Source organism: Rhinatrema bivittatum, chromosome 5 (genome assembly GCF_901001135.1).
Source record: "Rhinatrema bivittatum chromosome 5, aRhiBiv1.1, whole genome shotgun sequence".
Taxonomy (NCBI): Eukaryota; Metazoa; Chordata; class Amphibia; order Gymnophiona; family Rhinatrematidae; genus Rhinatrema; species Rhinatrema bivittatum.
The window spans coordinates 229,876,946-229,894,535 of NC_042619.1; the positions used below are offsets into that span (position 1 = coordinate 229,876,946).

General features: G+C 46.0%; 1 protein-coding gene across 1 annotated transcript in view; it reads left to right on the plus strand.

The window, feature by feature from the left end:
• The window catches only part of LOC115092515 (lysine-specific demethylase 6A-like), a 716,945-nt gene that overhangs the window by 480,963 nt on the left and 218,392 nt on the right, over nucleotides 1-17,590 (plus strand). Inside the window, 2 exon segments of the mRNA XM_029603412.1 lie at nucleotides 6,092-6,187; nucleotides 17,000-17,101. Coding sequence (XP_029459272.1) covers nucleotides 6,092-6,187; nucleotides 17,000-17,101 — 198 coding nt within the window.

The following is a 17,590-nucleotide window of genomic DNA, read 5'->3' on the forward strand; positions in this document are numbered from 1 at the left end:
CTCGCGGTTAGAAGCTCTGAGAATTTCTCACACAATTTTCCTCACTGAAAAAGTTTGAAGATTACTTTGTTAAAAAGTTCCCTCATAGGGGTCTCCCATCGCAATAGTGTTTTTCATCGCTCGGTGAGTAAACTTTGCTATCCCTGGTCAGTTCCCGCTCCCACCTTTTTTCGGTGTCCACAGGCCATCGACTGTTTTTGGGCCTCAACCTCTGCCATTATGGCAACAGGTTTCAGAAAATGTCCGGAGTGCCCCATACCATGTCGATTATCGACCCACATGATTCTGTGTGCTGTGCCTCTGCTCATCACACAACCGTTCTTCTCACTGCTCAAGTTGTTCCAGAATGAGCTCCGAAGGTTTAGGCGGGCTCACCTCGACAAGATGGAGACCCTGTTTAAAATTAAACTGACTCCATCGACATCCACCCAATCGTCACCGGCAGGAGCAGCGAAGAATTAGTCATCAAACCTCATCCGGGAGCACCAGGGCAGCGGTGACCATCCGTCACAGACTCCGTGTAAGGTAGCTACCTCAGTGCTGGAGAAAGACCAGACCGAGCACCGAGGGGATACAACCGTCACTGACGGCAAGTCTATTCCTGGTGCCAACACCGCACCAGCCTTGATGGCTATCGAACCGCTGCGAATAGGACACGGTAGCGGAGCCGTTAACAACCACCCTCCACCGTTCCACCCGAAAAACCAATGGCTATCCCACCGATATCGTTTGAGTGGTTACTAGAGGCCCCCACAAGTTTCCTGTTGGAGGTGCCAGTAGCGCCTAGCCTGCCACCCCCTGTAGCTGCAATATCTACACCAGCTTTCAAGGAGGAACTGGACAGTTTTATCCACCAGGCAGTGCTCGATGCTCTCAGAGACCTACAGCCATCGATGCCGGCCCCAATACCGGCACAGACACCGGAGCCATCGATATTTGCGCCGTTGCTAACCAGACTGGATACACTCATCGGTGCCCTTCCAACATAACCAGGGCCACCAATATCAAAGCAACCCGCAAAGCCTCTGAAAGCCCCGATTCCCATTCCAGGGTCCTTAGACGACGAAGGCACGGATTCCAGTCCCCTTTCACCGATGCCGTGACCAATGCCTGGCCCATCAGGGCTCTCGAGACTTAGAGGCCCTCGTTTTCCATCGGTGCCTCCGGTGCCGCCGAAACCTACGTCGGTGCCATCGCATCTTCCATCGAGGCCATCAAAGGATCCATCGGTGCCAACACGTCCTACCGTACCAACTTTCTTCCCTCCTTCAGGATCTCGACTAGAGACCTTTTCTGACACATGGGAAGATGTTTGACAAAACCCAGACAAAACATCCCACGGAGGATATCTTATCAGAACCAATTCCTCTGGAAAAAAGGAGAAAATTTTCCCCCAGAAGAATTTCTCCTTTTGCCAATTTTGTTAGGGGATGCCAGAGACAATTCCCTTTGATCTAATTACAGAGGAGGGACACACGCCATAGAACATTGGAAGTTCTCCAATTTGTTGATGCTCCAAAAGAAGGTCATGGCTATCCCTGTACACGAAGTGCTAGTGGGATCTGGCAACACATCATCTCTGGGAGCATCCGTGGCTGTTCATCCAGTGAATAAGAGGACATGATGCAACTTATCTGGTCCAACATATTCCTGGATTCCAAAAAACCACAACTACCATCATCGGTCTGTGGTTAGTTGAGTCTGCGCAAAAGAAGGGCCAGAAGACTGCGAGCACACTCTTCACACCTCTTGGCAAGGACCAGAAATTCCTTGATGTCTTGGGTCGCAAGATATTTCAAGGGTCATACTAGTGTACGATAGCTGCAAAACCACTTTACATGACACAGTATCAAAGAAATCTCTGGAAACAGGTTCAGGTGAATAGCTGACCTCACTTCCCAACAACAGCAAGATAGTCTCAAACGCCAAGCTGCTACAGAAAGAGGCCTTGAGGCTGGTAAACATGAGGTTTGTGCTGCTTACTTATTCCTTTGAAACAGCTTCTCGTCTATCAGCGACAGGAATCAGCTCCAGAAGGTTGGCCTGGACTAAAAGCCTCTGACTGAGACTGAAGTCCAAGACAGAACTTGCCGATTTGCCATGTACCAGTGAAAATCTATTCGGCGGACAAGATACAAGACGCTAGTGGCTCAATAAAAAGACCCTGGCGCAATTGTCAACAATGATTACCGAGGCCCCTTCTTCTGCAAGAAGATCCACTAGAAGGGACCCTAGAAAACCATTTTATCACCCCAAGCAGATACTACCCACACGGCATCTCACGTGAGACCCCAACTAGGCAAACTCTCAGAGAGCACATCCTTGACAGTCCAAGACATCCAGGCCTCACTAACCACCGGCAAACAGCCAAGCCTCTGAATTTTGAAAACTATCCAGAGAACAAGCAGCCGCTCCACAAAATCCAGATCCACATCTTCCAGTAGCAGGTCAAATTCACGCATTTCATAACCAACTGGCTCAACATTACCACAGACCAATGGGTTATATCCATCATAACCCAGGGATACCATCTAAACTTCCTCATGGTACCACCCAGATTCACCACCCAATCCACGTGGATGCAAAAAGATCACACATGTCTTCTGAGAGAACTGTCCACCCTTCTGGGTGCCAGAGCTGTGGAGCCTGTGCCCTGGGCCAGCAGGGCAAGGGTTCTACTCCCACCTACTTTCTAATTCCAAAGAATCAGTGGCCTCCGCAATCTCAACAAATTTCTACAAAAAGAAAAGAGTTCAGGATGGTGTCTTTGGGCACCATGCATTCCCCCTTCTGCAGAAAAGATAGTTGGCTCTGTTCTCTGGATCTTCAAGACGCTTATGCTCACGTTCCAATATTCCCCACATCACCGCAAATACTGCGTTTCTTGGTGGGACAATCAACATTATCAGTTACACGATTTCTGCCTTTCAGACTTGCCTCGGCACCCTGTGTATTACAAAGTGGCCGAGCAGTGGCTGTGTGCCCATCTACGCAAGAAAAGCATACCAATCTTTCCTTACCTGGACGACTAGCTAATCAAGAGCCAATCCAAACAAGGAGCTCTCAACTCTCTCAAGCTCACTATCAATCTGCTACACTCGGGATTTCTCATCAATTACCAAAAATCCCACCTGAACTCATCTCACCTCCTTACTTTCATCGGAGCAGATTTTGGACACGATGGCAAAGGCCTTCCTGCCCAACAACCAGTGCAGTCACTCTCCAAAGCCAGCTTCTTCTTCTCTGCAGCACAAAGAAAACCGCCTCAGCCCATCAATTCCTTAACATTGGCTAGGCCACAGAGGCTTCCACTGTCCACGTCACTCCTATGGCCAGGCTGGCCATGAGAATAACTCAATGGACTTTGAAATCTCAGTGGCTCCAAGCCAAACAACCGCTTTCCATCCCAGATTCAAGTAACCCACCAGTTATGTTTTATCGCTCTCTGGTGGACAAACAAAGCCAACTTGCTAGAGGTCTACCATTTCAGCAACCAGTTCTGCAAGTAATTTTAACCACAAGCACATCCAATTTGGGTTGGTGAGGCTCATGTGAACAAACCTTCAAACTCAAGGTACTTGGACACACAGCTCGAAGCAACATTCCAGATCAACTTCCTAGAGCTTCGAGCTATACGCTATGCGTTCAAGGAACTACCTTTCACACAAGACTTTTCTCATACAAACAGACAACACAGTTGCAATGTGGTATTTGAACAAACAGGGAAGTACAGGCTCTTATCCTCCTCTGCCAAGAGCCCGTGCAGATCTGGGCCTGGGTCCTTGCACACTCCATGCATCTCCGAGCCACTTATCTGGGCAGGCATACAGAATGTACTAGCAGATCGCCTCAGCCGACAGTACCATCTCCACGAATGGACTCTTGGATCCTGAAGTAGCAACCAGAATCTTCCAATGCTGGGGGTCAACCAACAATAGACCTCTTTGCATCCAAACTGAATCACAAAGTGGACAAATTCTGCTCCCTGCACAGACAACCCAACAAGTTAGCCATGGACACCTTCGCGTCGCCCCTGGAACACAGGCCTCCTATATGCATATCCCCTGATAACCGCTGATAGCCAGAACTCTCGTGAAGCTGCAACAGGACAAGGGGGTCAATGATACCCGTATTAGCCTCGACAAGTATGGTTTCCCGTGCTTCTTCTCGACCTCCTCGATCATAGAACCCCATCACCTGGGCGTAGCACCCACACTCATAATTCAGAACCAAGGCATGTTACAACAACCATCCGAACCTTCAGACCCTATCCCTCACAGACTGGATGTTTGAAAGCTTGATCCTGCAAACCGTTCAACCTTTCAACCGATGTCTCTCAAGTGCTTGTAGCTTCACGAAAAGCCTTCCACATGAAAATCCTATCATTCTAAGTGGAATAGATTTACCATATAGTGCACGCAACAAGGTATCGACCCTTTTTCCTGCACCACCCCTTCTCTATTAGAATATCACTGGCACCTTTCAGACTCTGGTCTCCAGACTTCTTCAGTGGAGGGTACACCTGAATGCCATCCTCAGCGTACCACAAAGGAGTTGGGGATGCCCCGGTAACAGTACAACCCTTGTGAGTAGGTATTATGAGGGGCCCTTCTACAACCTCAAACCCCCTCTACGGCCACCAGTCCTCTGAATGGGACCTAAATTTAGTACTTACAAGGCTCATGGTGCCTCCCCGTTTGAACCTTTGCACTCCTGTGATGTTAAATTTTCTTACATGGAAAGTTCTCTTCTCTCCTAGTAGCCATTACATCTGCTCAAAGGGTTAGTGAGTTACAAACACTTGTCACATACTCACCACTATAACCAGGTTCCTATATAACCGAGTGTGCACCGTACTCACCCTAAATTCCTTCCCAGGGTGGTTACTGATTTCACTTGATCAGTCTTAGTCTTGCCCACATTTTTCCCAAGGCCTCACTCTCCTCCAGGGCGAGGGGGTTTTACTCACCTTGTACTGTAAACGAGCACTTGCATTTTACCTAGACCGCACTGCAGTCCATAGGAAATCCACCCAACTCTGTTACTTTCGATAAAAACAAAACCGGGAATTGCAGTGGGCAAACAAACTCACTCTCTCCAATTGGCTAGCAGACTGTATCAAATTCTGCTATGACAGAAGCAGGGCCTTCCTCTCCAGGGACAAGTGAAGGCGCACTCAGTGAGAGCCATGGCAACCTACAGTAGCACACTATCGTTCAGTACCGATTGCTGAGATCTGTAAAGCTGCAACATGGAGCTCTTGTCACACATTTGCAGTACATTACTGCCTGGATAAGGAAGGACGTCAAGACTCTGCCTTTGGCCAATCTGTCTTGAAGAACTTTATTTCAAGTTTAATCCCAACTCCTTCCCACATCCATCTGCTGTGATTTTCAGAGCTGCCTCATTTTTCCAACAGCACACCAGTTGTGCCCTGTTGCACAAGTTGTACGCTGTTGGTCCAAATAAATAGGAGTCAACATGTAGCTTGGTAATCAACCACATCTGAGGACTACCATCCTGCTTGTCCTGTGAGAAAGCCAGAGTTGCTTACCTGTAACAGGTTGTTATCCCAGGACAGCAGGATGTATAGTCCTCACGAACCCCCACCACCTCCCACCCCGCGGGAGTTGGTTCCGAAACATTTTATTATCTTTTCTTCGCTTCCGCCACTTTTTGCTGACAACGAGACTGAAGGGAGACCCTGTGCTTCAGGGATCTGGCATGCTGGGCATACACAGTGTGCCAGTCAAACATTGTAGGGTAAAGGAGGGGGGACTGATATGAAATTTGTAAAAAGGAAGACTCAGGTAATATGAGGAAATAATTTAACTGGAAAGGAAAGATATCACAAAGTAATTGCAACATAGGCAGCTTGTAGAGTTTGTGTCTTCTTCAATGGCTTTTAATGCCAAGAGGGACATTTCATTCTTAAAAAATTGTACAGTTAAAGCTAAAATATAAATTCAGCGATTAAAAGTAAACTAAAATCTTATCTTTACCAAGTCCTCATTTAATTTTGAATTTCAACTATAAAGTAGGAAAAGTCCTATGCTATTCATACTTTCTCATTTGCTCTTTCCATGTGCAGAATACTTCAGATACTTGGAGCAGTGGCCATGCAGTGTCACATCCTCCAGGACAGCAACAAATTAGTTCATGGTGCTTGACACCACAGAAACTACAGGTATGAAATTTGAAAATATATATATTTATGAAAGTACCGCATAGTATTTGTTTATCTTTTCCTGTAACTTATGTGGTATCCTGCTCAGGAGTCTAATAATCCATAAGCTGTTAAAGGCATATGATACTTCAGAAATATTCAGCATATCCATAGTTTTCCTGAGTATTTTTGTCATCTCATAGCTCAGTGTTGCAAAAAACATCTTTTGGCTATGTGAGAGGGTTGCAAATTCTGGAATATTTGTTCCATATTCAGGAGTTCCATGAATGTAACAGAGTAAATGTACTCTGCAATTGAACACTCTGAGGGCAATTTTCAAAAGCTGTTTACCTGTGTAAATGGCTATTTTTCCTGATAAAAGGGCTATTTGAAAATTGCCCACAGTGTAGTTGCGTAGAAGTAGGTGTTTTATAACGCGCTTACTTTTTTTTTACTGACATTTTTGTGGAGGTGTTCCTGAGGCAATGAGTGCACCTAGGTTTGGCCAGAAATCTTACTCTCAGAAAAAGTAGGTGCAAAATCTGTGGTATATTTTCAAAGAGAAATTATGTACATAGTTAATTGGTGCAAAACCTGTGTGTAAAAAATCTCTGCACTCACCTGTACTGTTTTGAAAATAGCCTCATCTGAATGTGAATGCCTGCAGTAAGAGGTTTATGGATTTCACATATTCTTCTAGCCTTAAATTATTCATCATTTACAGATATGTAATCACACTTTACAGTTTGTGTGACTGCTGGCCAAATTAAACCAGACCTTCAGTTTTATGTGTGTTTTATTCTGATTCTTTATTTGTAAGTAAAGAATCTTAGAATAAAAAACAAGTCGACATTAGTATAAGCATTGTAAGCAAAAGCTGCCACGCTTTGTGTTAAATTACAATTATGCTTCTTTATTCTTCCCAAAACAATATTATTGTGAAATTGTTTTGAAAGTAGTAAACTACACCAAACCATAGTCTCCCCTAAAAAACAAAAAAAAAAAAAAAAAGCCTAAATGGGAGTAAAATAGAAATTGATTTTTAGTACAGCTGTAGTCTTCAAAATGCCAACTTGCCTGTTCTTGACTCTTCCTTTCTTTAGGATCTTATTTCAACACATTTTAATTTTGCCTATATAGTTTAGTTCTTGTGTTTTAGAATGAAAGGTCTGCAGTTCTCTTATGACCGCATAATCTGTTTTAATGATATTCCTTCTTGAATCCACTTTTCATATTTTGTGGTTATGAGAAAGAAGAGTTTCCTCCACTAACTTTAAATAAACAGTTTTCAACTCATGGAACCATGGAAGAAACCATGGAAGCAAAAAGGATGGTATTATAGAGAGATGAGTTTGATCTGGATTCCAGTGCATTAGAGTCCAGAATTAATCCAAAAGAGAGGCAGAGCATTACAACAGATTTGTCTCTGTCTAGAGACTACTTCTGGCCAGGGATTCCAAAACCTGTTCTGAGGACCCCACAACCAGTTGGGCTTTCAGGATGTTCACAATGATTCTCACAGGGACAAGCAGGATGGTAGTCCTCACATATGGTGTGACATCATCAGGATGGAGCCAATCATGGAAAACTTCTGTCAAAGTTTCCAGAACTTTGACTGGCCCCTACTGGGCATAGCCCAGCATGGCACTAACCCTGCAGCCAGCAGGGGCACCCTTCAGTCTTCTTTTTTTCCGTGTAGCAGTAGCCTCGCGATTTAGGAGCTCTGAAGAGATTCCTGACAGGAATTTTCCTCATGGAGTTAATTAACTTAAATTGCCCCACAGGGGTCCCCTCCTCTACTTTTCTCAGGCCACGGCACTCTGGTACGTTTTTTTGACTGTCTTTCATTGATTACCTTCGAGTTGGCCCTCGCGGCCTACTGTCCGTCTACCGCCACCACGGCTCAATTTTTTTTCGATGGCCATGGCGTCTGGGTTTCGTTGGTGCCCAGACTATACTCGTACCATGTCTATCACAGACCCTCATTGGGTCTGTGTAATGTGTTTAGGAGCGTGAGCATGATGTCCTGACTTGCACCAAATGTGCCCTCATGACACCAAAAGGTCGCAAAGCCAGAATTGAGAAGATGGGACTCCTCTTCTGTGCTCACACCACCCCGACGCCGTCCATCGCAATCGACGTCCACCATCAATGTCTTCACAGCCATCAACTCCCGTTCTCTTCTCCCCCCTCAAGATCGAGGGGATCGTAGGGAGAAACATCGGCATCGTAAAGTCTTGGACCGTCGTGGGAGCGAAATCATCGACCGAGCCACCATCCGAGCCACCATCGAAGAAGCCCCGTCCAGGAATGGCACCGACCATTCCTGCGACCGGGACATCGAGGCCACCCTCACCCGATCGGGGTTTGGGAGTCGCGATTCCGCCTGCAAAGGTGGTCCCTCCGACTGTGCCTCCGCCTCGCTCTTCCGTCACGGAGCCGGGGCTGCTTGCTCCAGGGCTTTGGGAAGAACTGGGCCGGCTGGTCCTGGAGGCCATTGACAAGGTGATGCAATGGCTCCAGGTTCCTCCGACACCGGCACCGAGTGTGGAACCGGTCACCGACCCGATGACAGCAGCACTGACACCGCTGCTATCCCGGATGGAGGCGCTCATGACCGCCCTTCCACCGGTGATTCCCGGGTCTCCGATGGCTCCGGTGTGCTCCCCGTTGACAGCTTCATCGGGAGGAGAAGCACTGTTCCGCATTCCTCCTTCGGGAGTACTGCCTCAGCCATCGATGCCAATTTGACCCTCGCCACCAATTCATTCATCGGGGGCGATACGCACATCGGCACCATCAATGCCTTCGATACCGGCACCGATGCTTTTCAGGCCATCCACGGTGCCCCCGGCGATTCCTTCAATTTTCTTGGAGCCTCAGCCGGGACCTTCGGGTATCCAACCCCCTTCTCGTCCTACAGGTCAGTTTGTTGATCCTTATGACACCTGGGGTGATGATACTTCCACAGACACCGATGACTTACCTTCACCTCCCTCTCCTACTGAAAGTAGAAAGCATTCTCCTCCAGAGGACCTTTCTTTCATTAATTTTGTGAAGGAAATGTCAGAGTTGGTCCCTTTTCAGCTTCAGACGGAGCAGGATGATAGGCCCCAGATGATGGAGCTCCTCCAATTCCTGAATGCCCCTAAAGTGATCACTTCTATTCCCATTCATCAAGTTCTTCTTGACCTCCTCAAAAAGAACTGGGAAAACCCTAGATCCATTGCCCCAGTCCATAGAAAAGCTGACACTACCTATTTAGTACAATCAGCCCTCAGCTTTCAAAAATCTCAGCTAGAACACCACTCAGTGGTGGTGGAATCGGCTCAAAAGAAAGCAAAAAGGACGAAGCCTCTGTTAAGGAACACAAGTTCCTAGACAATATTGGTCAACGAGTGATCCAAGGGGCCATGCTCATCTCCAGAATTGCTGCTTACCAGCTGTATATGACCCAATACTATAGGGTCATTTTCAAGCAGATACAGGACTTCTCTGAAACCCTGCCTGACCAATTCCAACAACAGCTTCAAATCCTTGTCAACAAGGGGTTTGAAGCAGGAAAGCATGAGATAAGAACAGCTTACGATATCTTCGACACCTCTACTAGAGTGTCTGCAGCTGCCATTTCGGCAAGATGATGGGCCTGGCTCAAATCTTCTGACTTTAGCCCAGAAGTACAAGACAGGCTGTCTGACCTGCCATGTGTAGGAGACAATCTGTTCGGTGAACAGATCCAGCAAATAGTGGCTGAATTAAAGGACCATCATGAGACCCTTAAACAGCTCTCATCGATAACTTCCGACTTCCCCTCAAGACAGACCTTTAGGAAGGACTCTTAAAAGTCATTCTTCCGTCCAAAGAAGTACTATCCTCCACCAGCAAGGTCCCGAACTACGAGGCCTTCTCAAAAACCTCAGCCTCGCCAGGCCCGAAAGCAAAAGCCACAAGCAGCTCCCCAGCCGGGGCCTTCTTCAGGTTTTTGACTTTCAATTGGAGAGCAGCAGCCTGATTTCTCTGCCAAGCATACCAGTGGGAGGTCGATTGTGCCACTTTCATGGCATGTGGCAGTCAATCACAACAGACCAATGGGTGCTAGTAATCATTGTCAGGGTTACCACCTAAACTTTCTTGCTCTTCCACCGGACTCACCACCTCTGCAAGCATGGAGAGTATCCAACCATTCTGTCCTTCTGGAGCAGGAGGTTTCCCTTCTTCTCCAGTTAAGAGCAATAGAACCCATCCCTCTCTCGCAGCAAGGCCTAGGGTTCTATTCCCGATACTTTTTGATCCCCAAAAATCCGGGGAAGTTTGTCCAATTCTGGACCTACGTGCTCTCAACAAGTACCTACAGCGAGAAAAGTTCAAGATGGTAACCTTGGGCTCGCTTCTATCTCTTCTGCAAAGAGGACACTGGCTCTGCTCTCTGGACCTTCAGGACGCATACACACACATTGCGATAACTCCAGCTCATCGCAAGTACCTCAGGTTTTTCTGTAGGCCAAAGCACTATCTATACCGCGTGCTTCTACATTTGGCCCTAGCATCGGCACCACGAGTCTTTACCAAATATCTCGTGGTTGTCTCAGCTTTCTCGGGAAAGAAGGTATTCACGTCTGACCCCTGTCTCGACGACTGGTTAATCAGGCGCCAACTCAGCAAGCCGCTCGGTCGTCCCTCAATTTGACCCTACACACTCTAATTTCTCTAGGATTTCTCGTCAATTACGAGAAATCCTATTTAGTCCCATCTCAAACCTTGTCGTTCATTGGGGCAAGACTTGGACACCTTGCAGGCAAAAGCCTTTCTACCTCAACAACGAGCGCTATCTCTCGTGTCTTTCGCTCACCAGTTGCAGTCTCAGCATACAGCAACAGCTTGCCAATTCCTCGTCCTTGTAGGACACATGGCGTCCTCAGTCCATGTCACACCAATGGCCCGCCTAGCCATGAGGCTCATGCATGGGACTCTGAGGTCACAATGGATTCAAGCTGTTCAGCCTCTGTCGACCATTGTCCACATCACCGACTCACTCCGTCTGTCTTCTCTCGCCTGGTGGAAAAAATCACAACAATCTCCTCCAGGGACTGCCCTTTCAAGTGCCAGATCCTCAAACTCATCCTCACACCACCGCTTCCCAACCTCAGGTTGGGGAGCCACGTGGACAATCTACAGACACAAGGGTCTGGTTCTCCAGGGGAAGCCAAACATCAAATAAACTTCCTAGAACTTCGAGCAATGCAATATGCTCTCAGGGCTTTTCAGGGACGCCTGTCAAATCACGTCATCCTGATTCAGACCGACAACCAGGATGGCATGTGGTACATCAACAAGCAGGAGGCACAGGCTCTTTCCTTCTGTGTCAGGAAGCTGGCGCAGATTTGGGCGGAAGCGCTCTCCCACTTGATGCTACCCTCAGGGCCACCCTACTTGCCGGGAGTGGACAATGTCTTGGCAGACAAACTGAGTCGTGTCTTCCAACCGGACGAGTGGTCTCTCAGCCCCTCGGTAGTGGACTTCCATCTTTTCAACAATGGGGTTATCCCCAGACAGACCTCTTTGCGTCCCTGCAGAACCACAAAGTCGACAATTTCTGCTCCCTCATTCGGAGCGAGCGCCTCTCAGCCGAGAGATACATTCTCCCTCTCGTGGGCAACCGGTCTGCCTCTATGCATTCCCTCCACTTCCTCCTCTTTCGAAGACTCTTGTGAAGCTACGTCAGGACAAGGGAACCATGATCCTGATAGCACCTCACTGGCCACGCCAAGTGTGGTTTCCAGTATGTCAGGATCTCTCTATCCGCAGGCACATTCCCTTGGGAACGGACCCGCATCTGATCAATCAAAACGGATGCCTACGCCATCCCAATCTTCAGGCCTTGTCTCTGACAGCATGGATGTTGAAAGGTTAATCCTTCAACCACTTAACCTTTCAGATTCAGTTTCTCGTGTCCTGATTGCTTCACGGGAGCCTTCCACAAGAAAATCTTATTTCTATAAATGGAAAAGGTACACATCATGGTGCACCTCGCAGTCCCTGATCCCTTTTCCTGTCCAATGCCAAGATTTTTGGACTATCTCTGGCGTTTGTCGAAATCAGGTTTAAAGACCTCTTCAATCAGAATGCCATGTCAGTGCGGTTAGACGCCTTCCATAAAGGTGTCGGGGATGTTCCTATATCAGTACAACCTCTTGTAACACGCTTTTTAAAGGGCTTGCTCCATTTCAAGCCACCTTTACGTCCTCCGGCCCCCTTCTTGGGACCTTAATCTGGTTCTTGGTCGGCTCTTGAAACCACCATTCGAGCCTCTCCACTCCTGTGACCTAAAATCTCTCATATGGAAAGTGATTTTCCTTTTAGCTATCACTTCAGTTCGCAGAGTTAGTGAGTTACAGGCCCTAGTTACCTATCTGCCTTACACTAAACTCCTGCAGGACTGGGCAGTACTCCTCACTCACCCTAAGCATTTTACCCACGGTAGTTTCGGAGTTTCACATTAATCAATCCATCATACTACCTACCTTCTTTCCCAGGCCCCATTCCAATCCAGGGGAACAGGCTCTGCATACCCTTGACTGTAAATGGGCTCTAGCGTTCTACTTAGACCGTACATTTGCCCACAGGAAGAGCACTCAGTTATTCATCTTTCCATCCCAACAAATTAGGGCAACCTGTGGGTAAGCAGACTCTCTCCTCCTGGTTGGCGGACTGCATATCTTTTTGCTACCAGCAAGCAGGCATTCCTTTTCAAGACAGTGTTAAAGCACACTCTGTGAGGGCCATGGCAACTTCAGTAGCACACCTACGATCGGTGCCGCTTCCTGACATTTGCAGGGCTGCCACCTGGAGTTCTCTCCACAACTTTCGCAACCCACTATTGCTTGGACAAAGCCGGAAGACAAGATTCCATCTTCGGCCAGTCTGTCCTGCGTAACTTATTTCCACATGACGTACCAACACCCTTCCGCCTCTACAAAATTCTACCCCAGTTGTTGTGCCTGTTGCACGCCGTTGGGTACATTTCGTGCATGTTTGGACATCCTCAGCTCGGTACTCACCTCCTTCTTTCTTTAACGGACACCATCCTGATGGGCCTTGACAAGGGACAATCATACCTTCTAGCCCTACTCGATATTTCTGCGGCGTTCGACATGGTAAATCATGACATCCTCATCAACCGTCTAATGGAAATAGGCATCTCTGGCTCCGCACTGCTCTGGTTTAAATCCTTTTCTGAACAACAGGCACTACAAAGTTAAAATAAACGACAAAGAATCCCACCCCATTCTGTCAAAACAAGGAGTACCACAAGGTTCTTCACTTTCCCCTACCCTGTTCAATATATATCTACTCCCTTTATGCAGCTACTCAACAGCCTCAACCTCACCCATTTTATATACGCGGACGATGTGCAAATCATAATCCCCATCTCGGACCCCATCTCCTCTACTCTAAATTTCTGGAACAACTGCCTACACGCCATCAACCTGCTTCTCTCGAGTCTCAACCTGGTCCTAAATACGTCCAAAACGGAACTCCTGGTTATCTCCCCTAGCGATAACTACCTCTTCGCCAATAATGCAATAATCCCTCTAGTAAGCCATGTCAGAGACCTTGGGGCCACCCTTGACTCTAGAATGAATTTCAAAAAAATTCATTAACGCTACAACCAAAGAATGCTTCTTCAAGCTACAGGTCCTGAAGCAACTAAGACCGCTCTTACACTTCAGGATTTCCATTCCGTGCTTCAAGCAGTACTGTTTTCAAATATCGACTATTGTAACGCCCCTACTACTCGGTCTCCCTGCTTCTTCGACCAAACCTCTACAGATGCTGCAAACGCAGCGGCCAGGATCCTTACAAAACACACGGCGCAAGGACCATATCACTCCAATCCTAAAAATCTTACACTGGCTTCCCATTCAATATAGAATACTTTTCAAAGCTCTCACCATCATCCACAAATCTGTCTACCAACAATCCACTCTCCAACTCACATTCCCTCTTGAACTACATACTTCCGCAAGGCCAATAAGAACTGCCTACAAAAGTTCGCTCAAGGCCCCTCCCAACAAATCATCAGTCCACAACTCTATTCACAAGCGAGCACTTTCGACAGCAGGTCCGCTACATTGGAATTCGCTTCCTCAAGAAGTTCGCCAGGAACAATGCCATCTAACATTCAGAAAAAAACTTAAAACCTGGCTGTTCGCACAAGCCTAACCGCTGAAGGAACCCCTTTTCGACCAACACTGTCTCCCACCCTCAACCTCTCCCTTATCCCTCCACCCTACTCATCTCCCCTCCACTCCTCCCACCAGACATACACCGAATCTCTCTTATTATCACTTACGGACACAATCCTCGTCAACCTAGAGAAAAAACAATCCTACCTCCTTATTCTTCTAGATCTATCCGCTGCCTTTGATACGGTAAAACACACCCATACTTATAGACCAACTAGCCAACATAGGTATCAAAGGCTCAGCTCTCAGCTGGTTTCAGTCCTTCCTAAGCAACAGATTCTATAAAGTCAGGATAAACAACAAGGAATCGCTTCCAGTTCTTTCAGATCAAGGAGTCCCTCAAGGATCTTCACTCTCACCCACCCTCTTCAATATCTATCTCCTCCCTCTTTGCCACCTGCTCTCAAACCTCAAGCTTATCCATTACCTCTACGCAGATGACATCCAAATCCTTATCCCGATTTCAGAATCCCTTCAAAAAACGATCAGCTACTGGAATGACTGTCTACAGCCAATTAAAGACTTACTCTCAAGCCTCAATTTAGTATTGAATGACAACAAAACCGAAATGCTCATTATCTCCCAAGATCCCCTCACCATCTCTTCAAGCTCCTCTCAACCAAACTCAATCAGCAAGTTCTCACCAGACGTCAGGGATCTTGGAGCCTGGCTAGACAACAATCTAAACCTAAAAAAGTTTGTAAACAATACCACAAAGGACTGCTTTTACAAACTTCAAGTCCTCAGAAAGCTAAAACCCCTCCTTCACTTCTCTGACTTCCGGCTAGTACTTCAATCCATCATACTATCTAAGCTCGATTATTGCAACTCCCTCCTTCTCGGTCTACCCTCAAATACCATCAAACCCTTACAAATGGTTCAAACGCTGCTGCCAGAATACTTACAAACTCTAATAAAAGAGATCACATCACTCCAATCCTTCGTAACCTACATTGGCTTCCTATTAACCACAGGATCCTCTATAAAGTGCTCACAATTATTCACAAGCAACATACAATCTTGCTCCGATCATGTTAAGCACCCAACTCCAACCTCATACTTCATCCAGACCAATTAGAAGCGCATACAAAGGCACATTGCAAGCCCCACAGGTAAAATCATCACTGAGCAAAAGAGCACTATCTTCAGGAGGCCCCCACCAATGGAACGCGCTCCCCCCAGATCTAAGACTAGAACCAAGTCATCAGGAGTTCAAAAAAAAGCTAAAAACATGGCTTTTCCGTCAAGCCTTCCCAGACATCTAATGCTACCTAATCAAGTCTTTTAACCCAAATCATGGGTTATCTCACTGTTTTTGCTATTAAGATTTTTTTTTTCCAACTGTACCTTAATTTTGAGCTCTTTCATCTTTTGTATTTATACTGTATTCACACTTCATTTACTCTATCCCTTTTATATTTATTTTCTATATAATATTTATTACTATATTACTATGTTTAATTGGTTATCTATTCTATTTGTTCCATCATTATTGTTATTGTTCTATTGTTACCTGTTTTATTGTTCAATTGTTCTATGTAAAGCCCCCTACTCTTTTTGGGCATTTAAAAGTTGTATGTAAACCGGATTGATTTGTAGTTCCTACAAGAACTTCGGTCTATAAAAATTAAAAATAATAAATAATAATACCATGTTAATAACCGCTGATGATAAATCTCTGTTTATGTATTACTAATTTATTGTTTTTTGTTAATCATATTTATCACTCCTTATTGTTATAGTTTAATTCTGCCCTATCTTTGATCTTCCATGTTTTACGCTCCCTGTTTTAATGTAACTTTTCATTTCTACCTAGATGTTAATTGGTTCCCCCCTGTTCTATTGTAAACCGGTACGATAAGACCTGGTCTTGAGCAGGATGTTAGTCCTCACGAAACCCACCCGCCGCCCCGCAGTGTTGGGTTCGTAACGTTTTGTTGTTTTATTTTCGGCACTGCCTGTAGCTTTCAAATAAAACTGCTGGCTGCAGGGTTAGTGCCATGCTGGGCATGCCCAGTAGGGGCCAGTCAAAGTTCTGGAAACTTTGACAGAAGTTTTCCTTGATTGGGCTCCATCCTGATGATGTCACCCATATGTGAGGACTAACATCCTGCTGTCCTGTGAGAACACCTGTTACAGGTAAGCAACATTTGCTATATGCATATGAGAGAAATTGGCGTACCATAGACACTTAATTTATATAAATTTCTCTCATGCATATTCATTGTGGATATCCTGAAAACCCTATTGGCTGAGGAGTCCCCAAGACAGGTTTGGGAAGCCTGTTGTAGGTGTGGGTTTTGCATAACCTCCTATATTTTGCAGAATAGAAGCTTAAATTATTATCTGCTGCCCCTGCGGATAAATATTTGTCATTTTATACACAGTAAAACTGGATCCGTTCAGCCTATATTTTTTGCATGCTAAATGACCAATAGTGAAAAACAAACTTACTAACAGTTTTGCAGTGGCTTATACCATTATAATTGCACAGTACTACAGATTTTATTATTGTAAACATTTGAGCAGCTTTCTATAGTTTTTCATAATGGCGCTTTTATTTCCCTTTTTTTCTCCCCTTTATTAGCACTTGGAACAACTACGGGCAAACAGAAATTTAAACCCAGAACAGAAAATAATGCTGGAGCAGTTGGAGACTCAGTTTGTCTTGATGCAGCAACACCAACAGGTACCAACAGAAAAGATTTGCTTTTACCTCATTGCACAGCACATGGCATGTTTAGCTATATGCAGTTCTTGGGGAATTCATGTAGTTCTTTGATACTACAGAAATTGTTGAAATTGCACAGTATTAATTGAGCGCATTATTTTTAAGGATAACCTTATTAGGGGCCAATGAAATAAGGCGCGATAAGGCTGCTGCTGGTTTCACTGTGTACGTGTGCACGTATATACGTGTGGTTTCCCATGCATACCCTTGACAGGTATGTGATAATGGTTTGTGCATGGGCAAAAACACATGTATAAACCCGCTTTCCAACCATGGCTTATTCTGCGCGAGTGCATACTAATGGCATGCATAGAAAGTGATATCTAATCATGGGCCATGCAGGGAGATCGGGTTAGTGCAGGTTTTTTAATTGGGTTTTTAGCACGTGGGTCAGGCTAGGAGTTAAATGAAAGTGCCGTTGTGGAGACCAGTATTGGTGATGCTTGT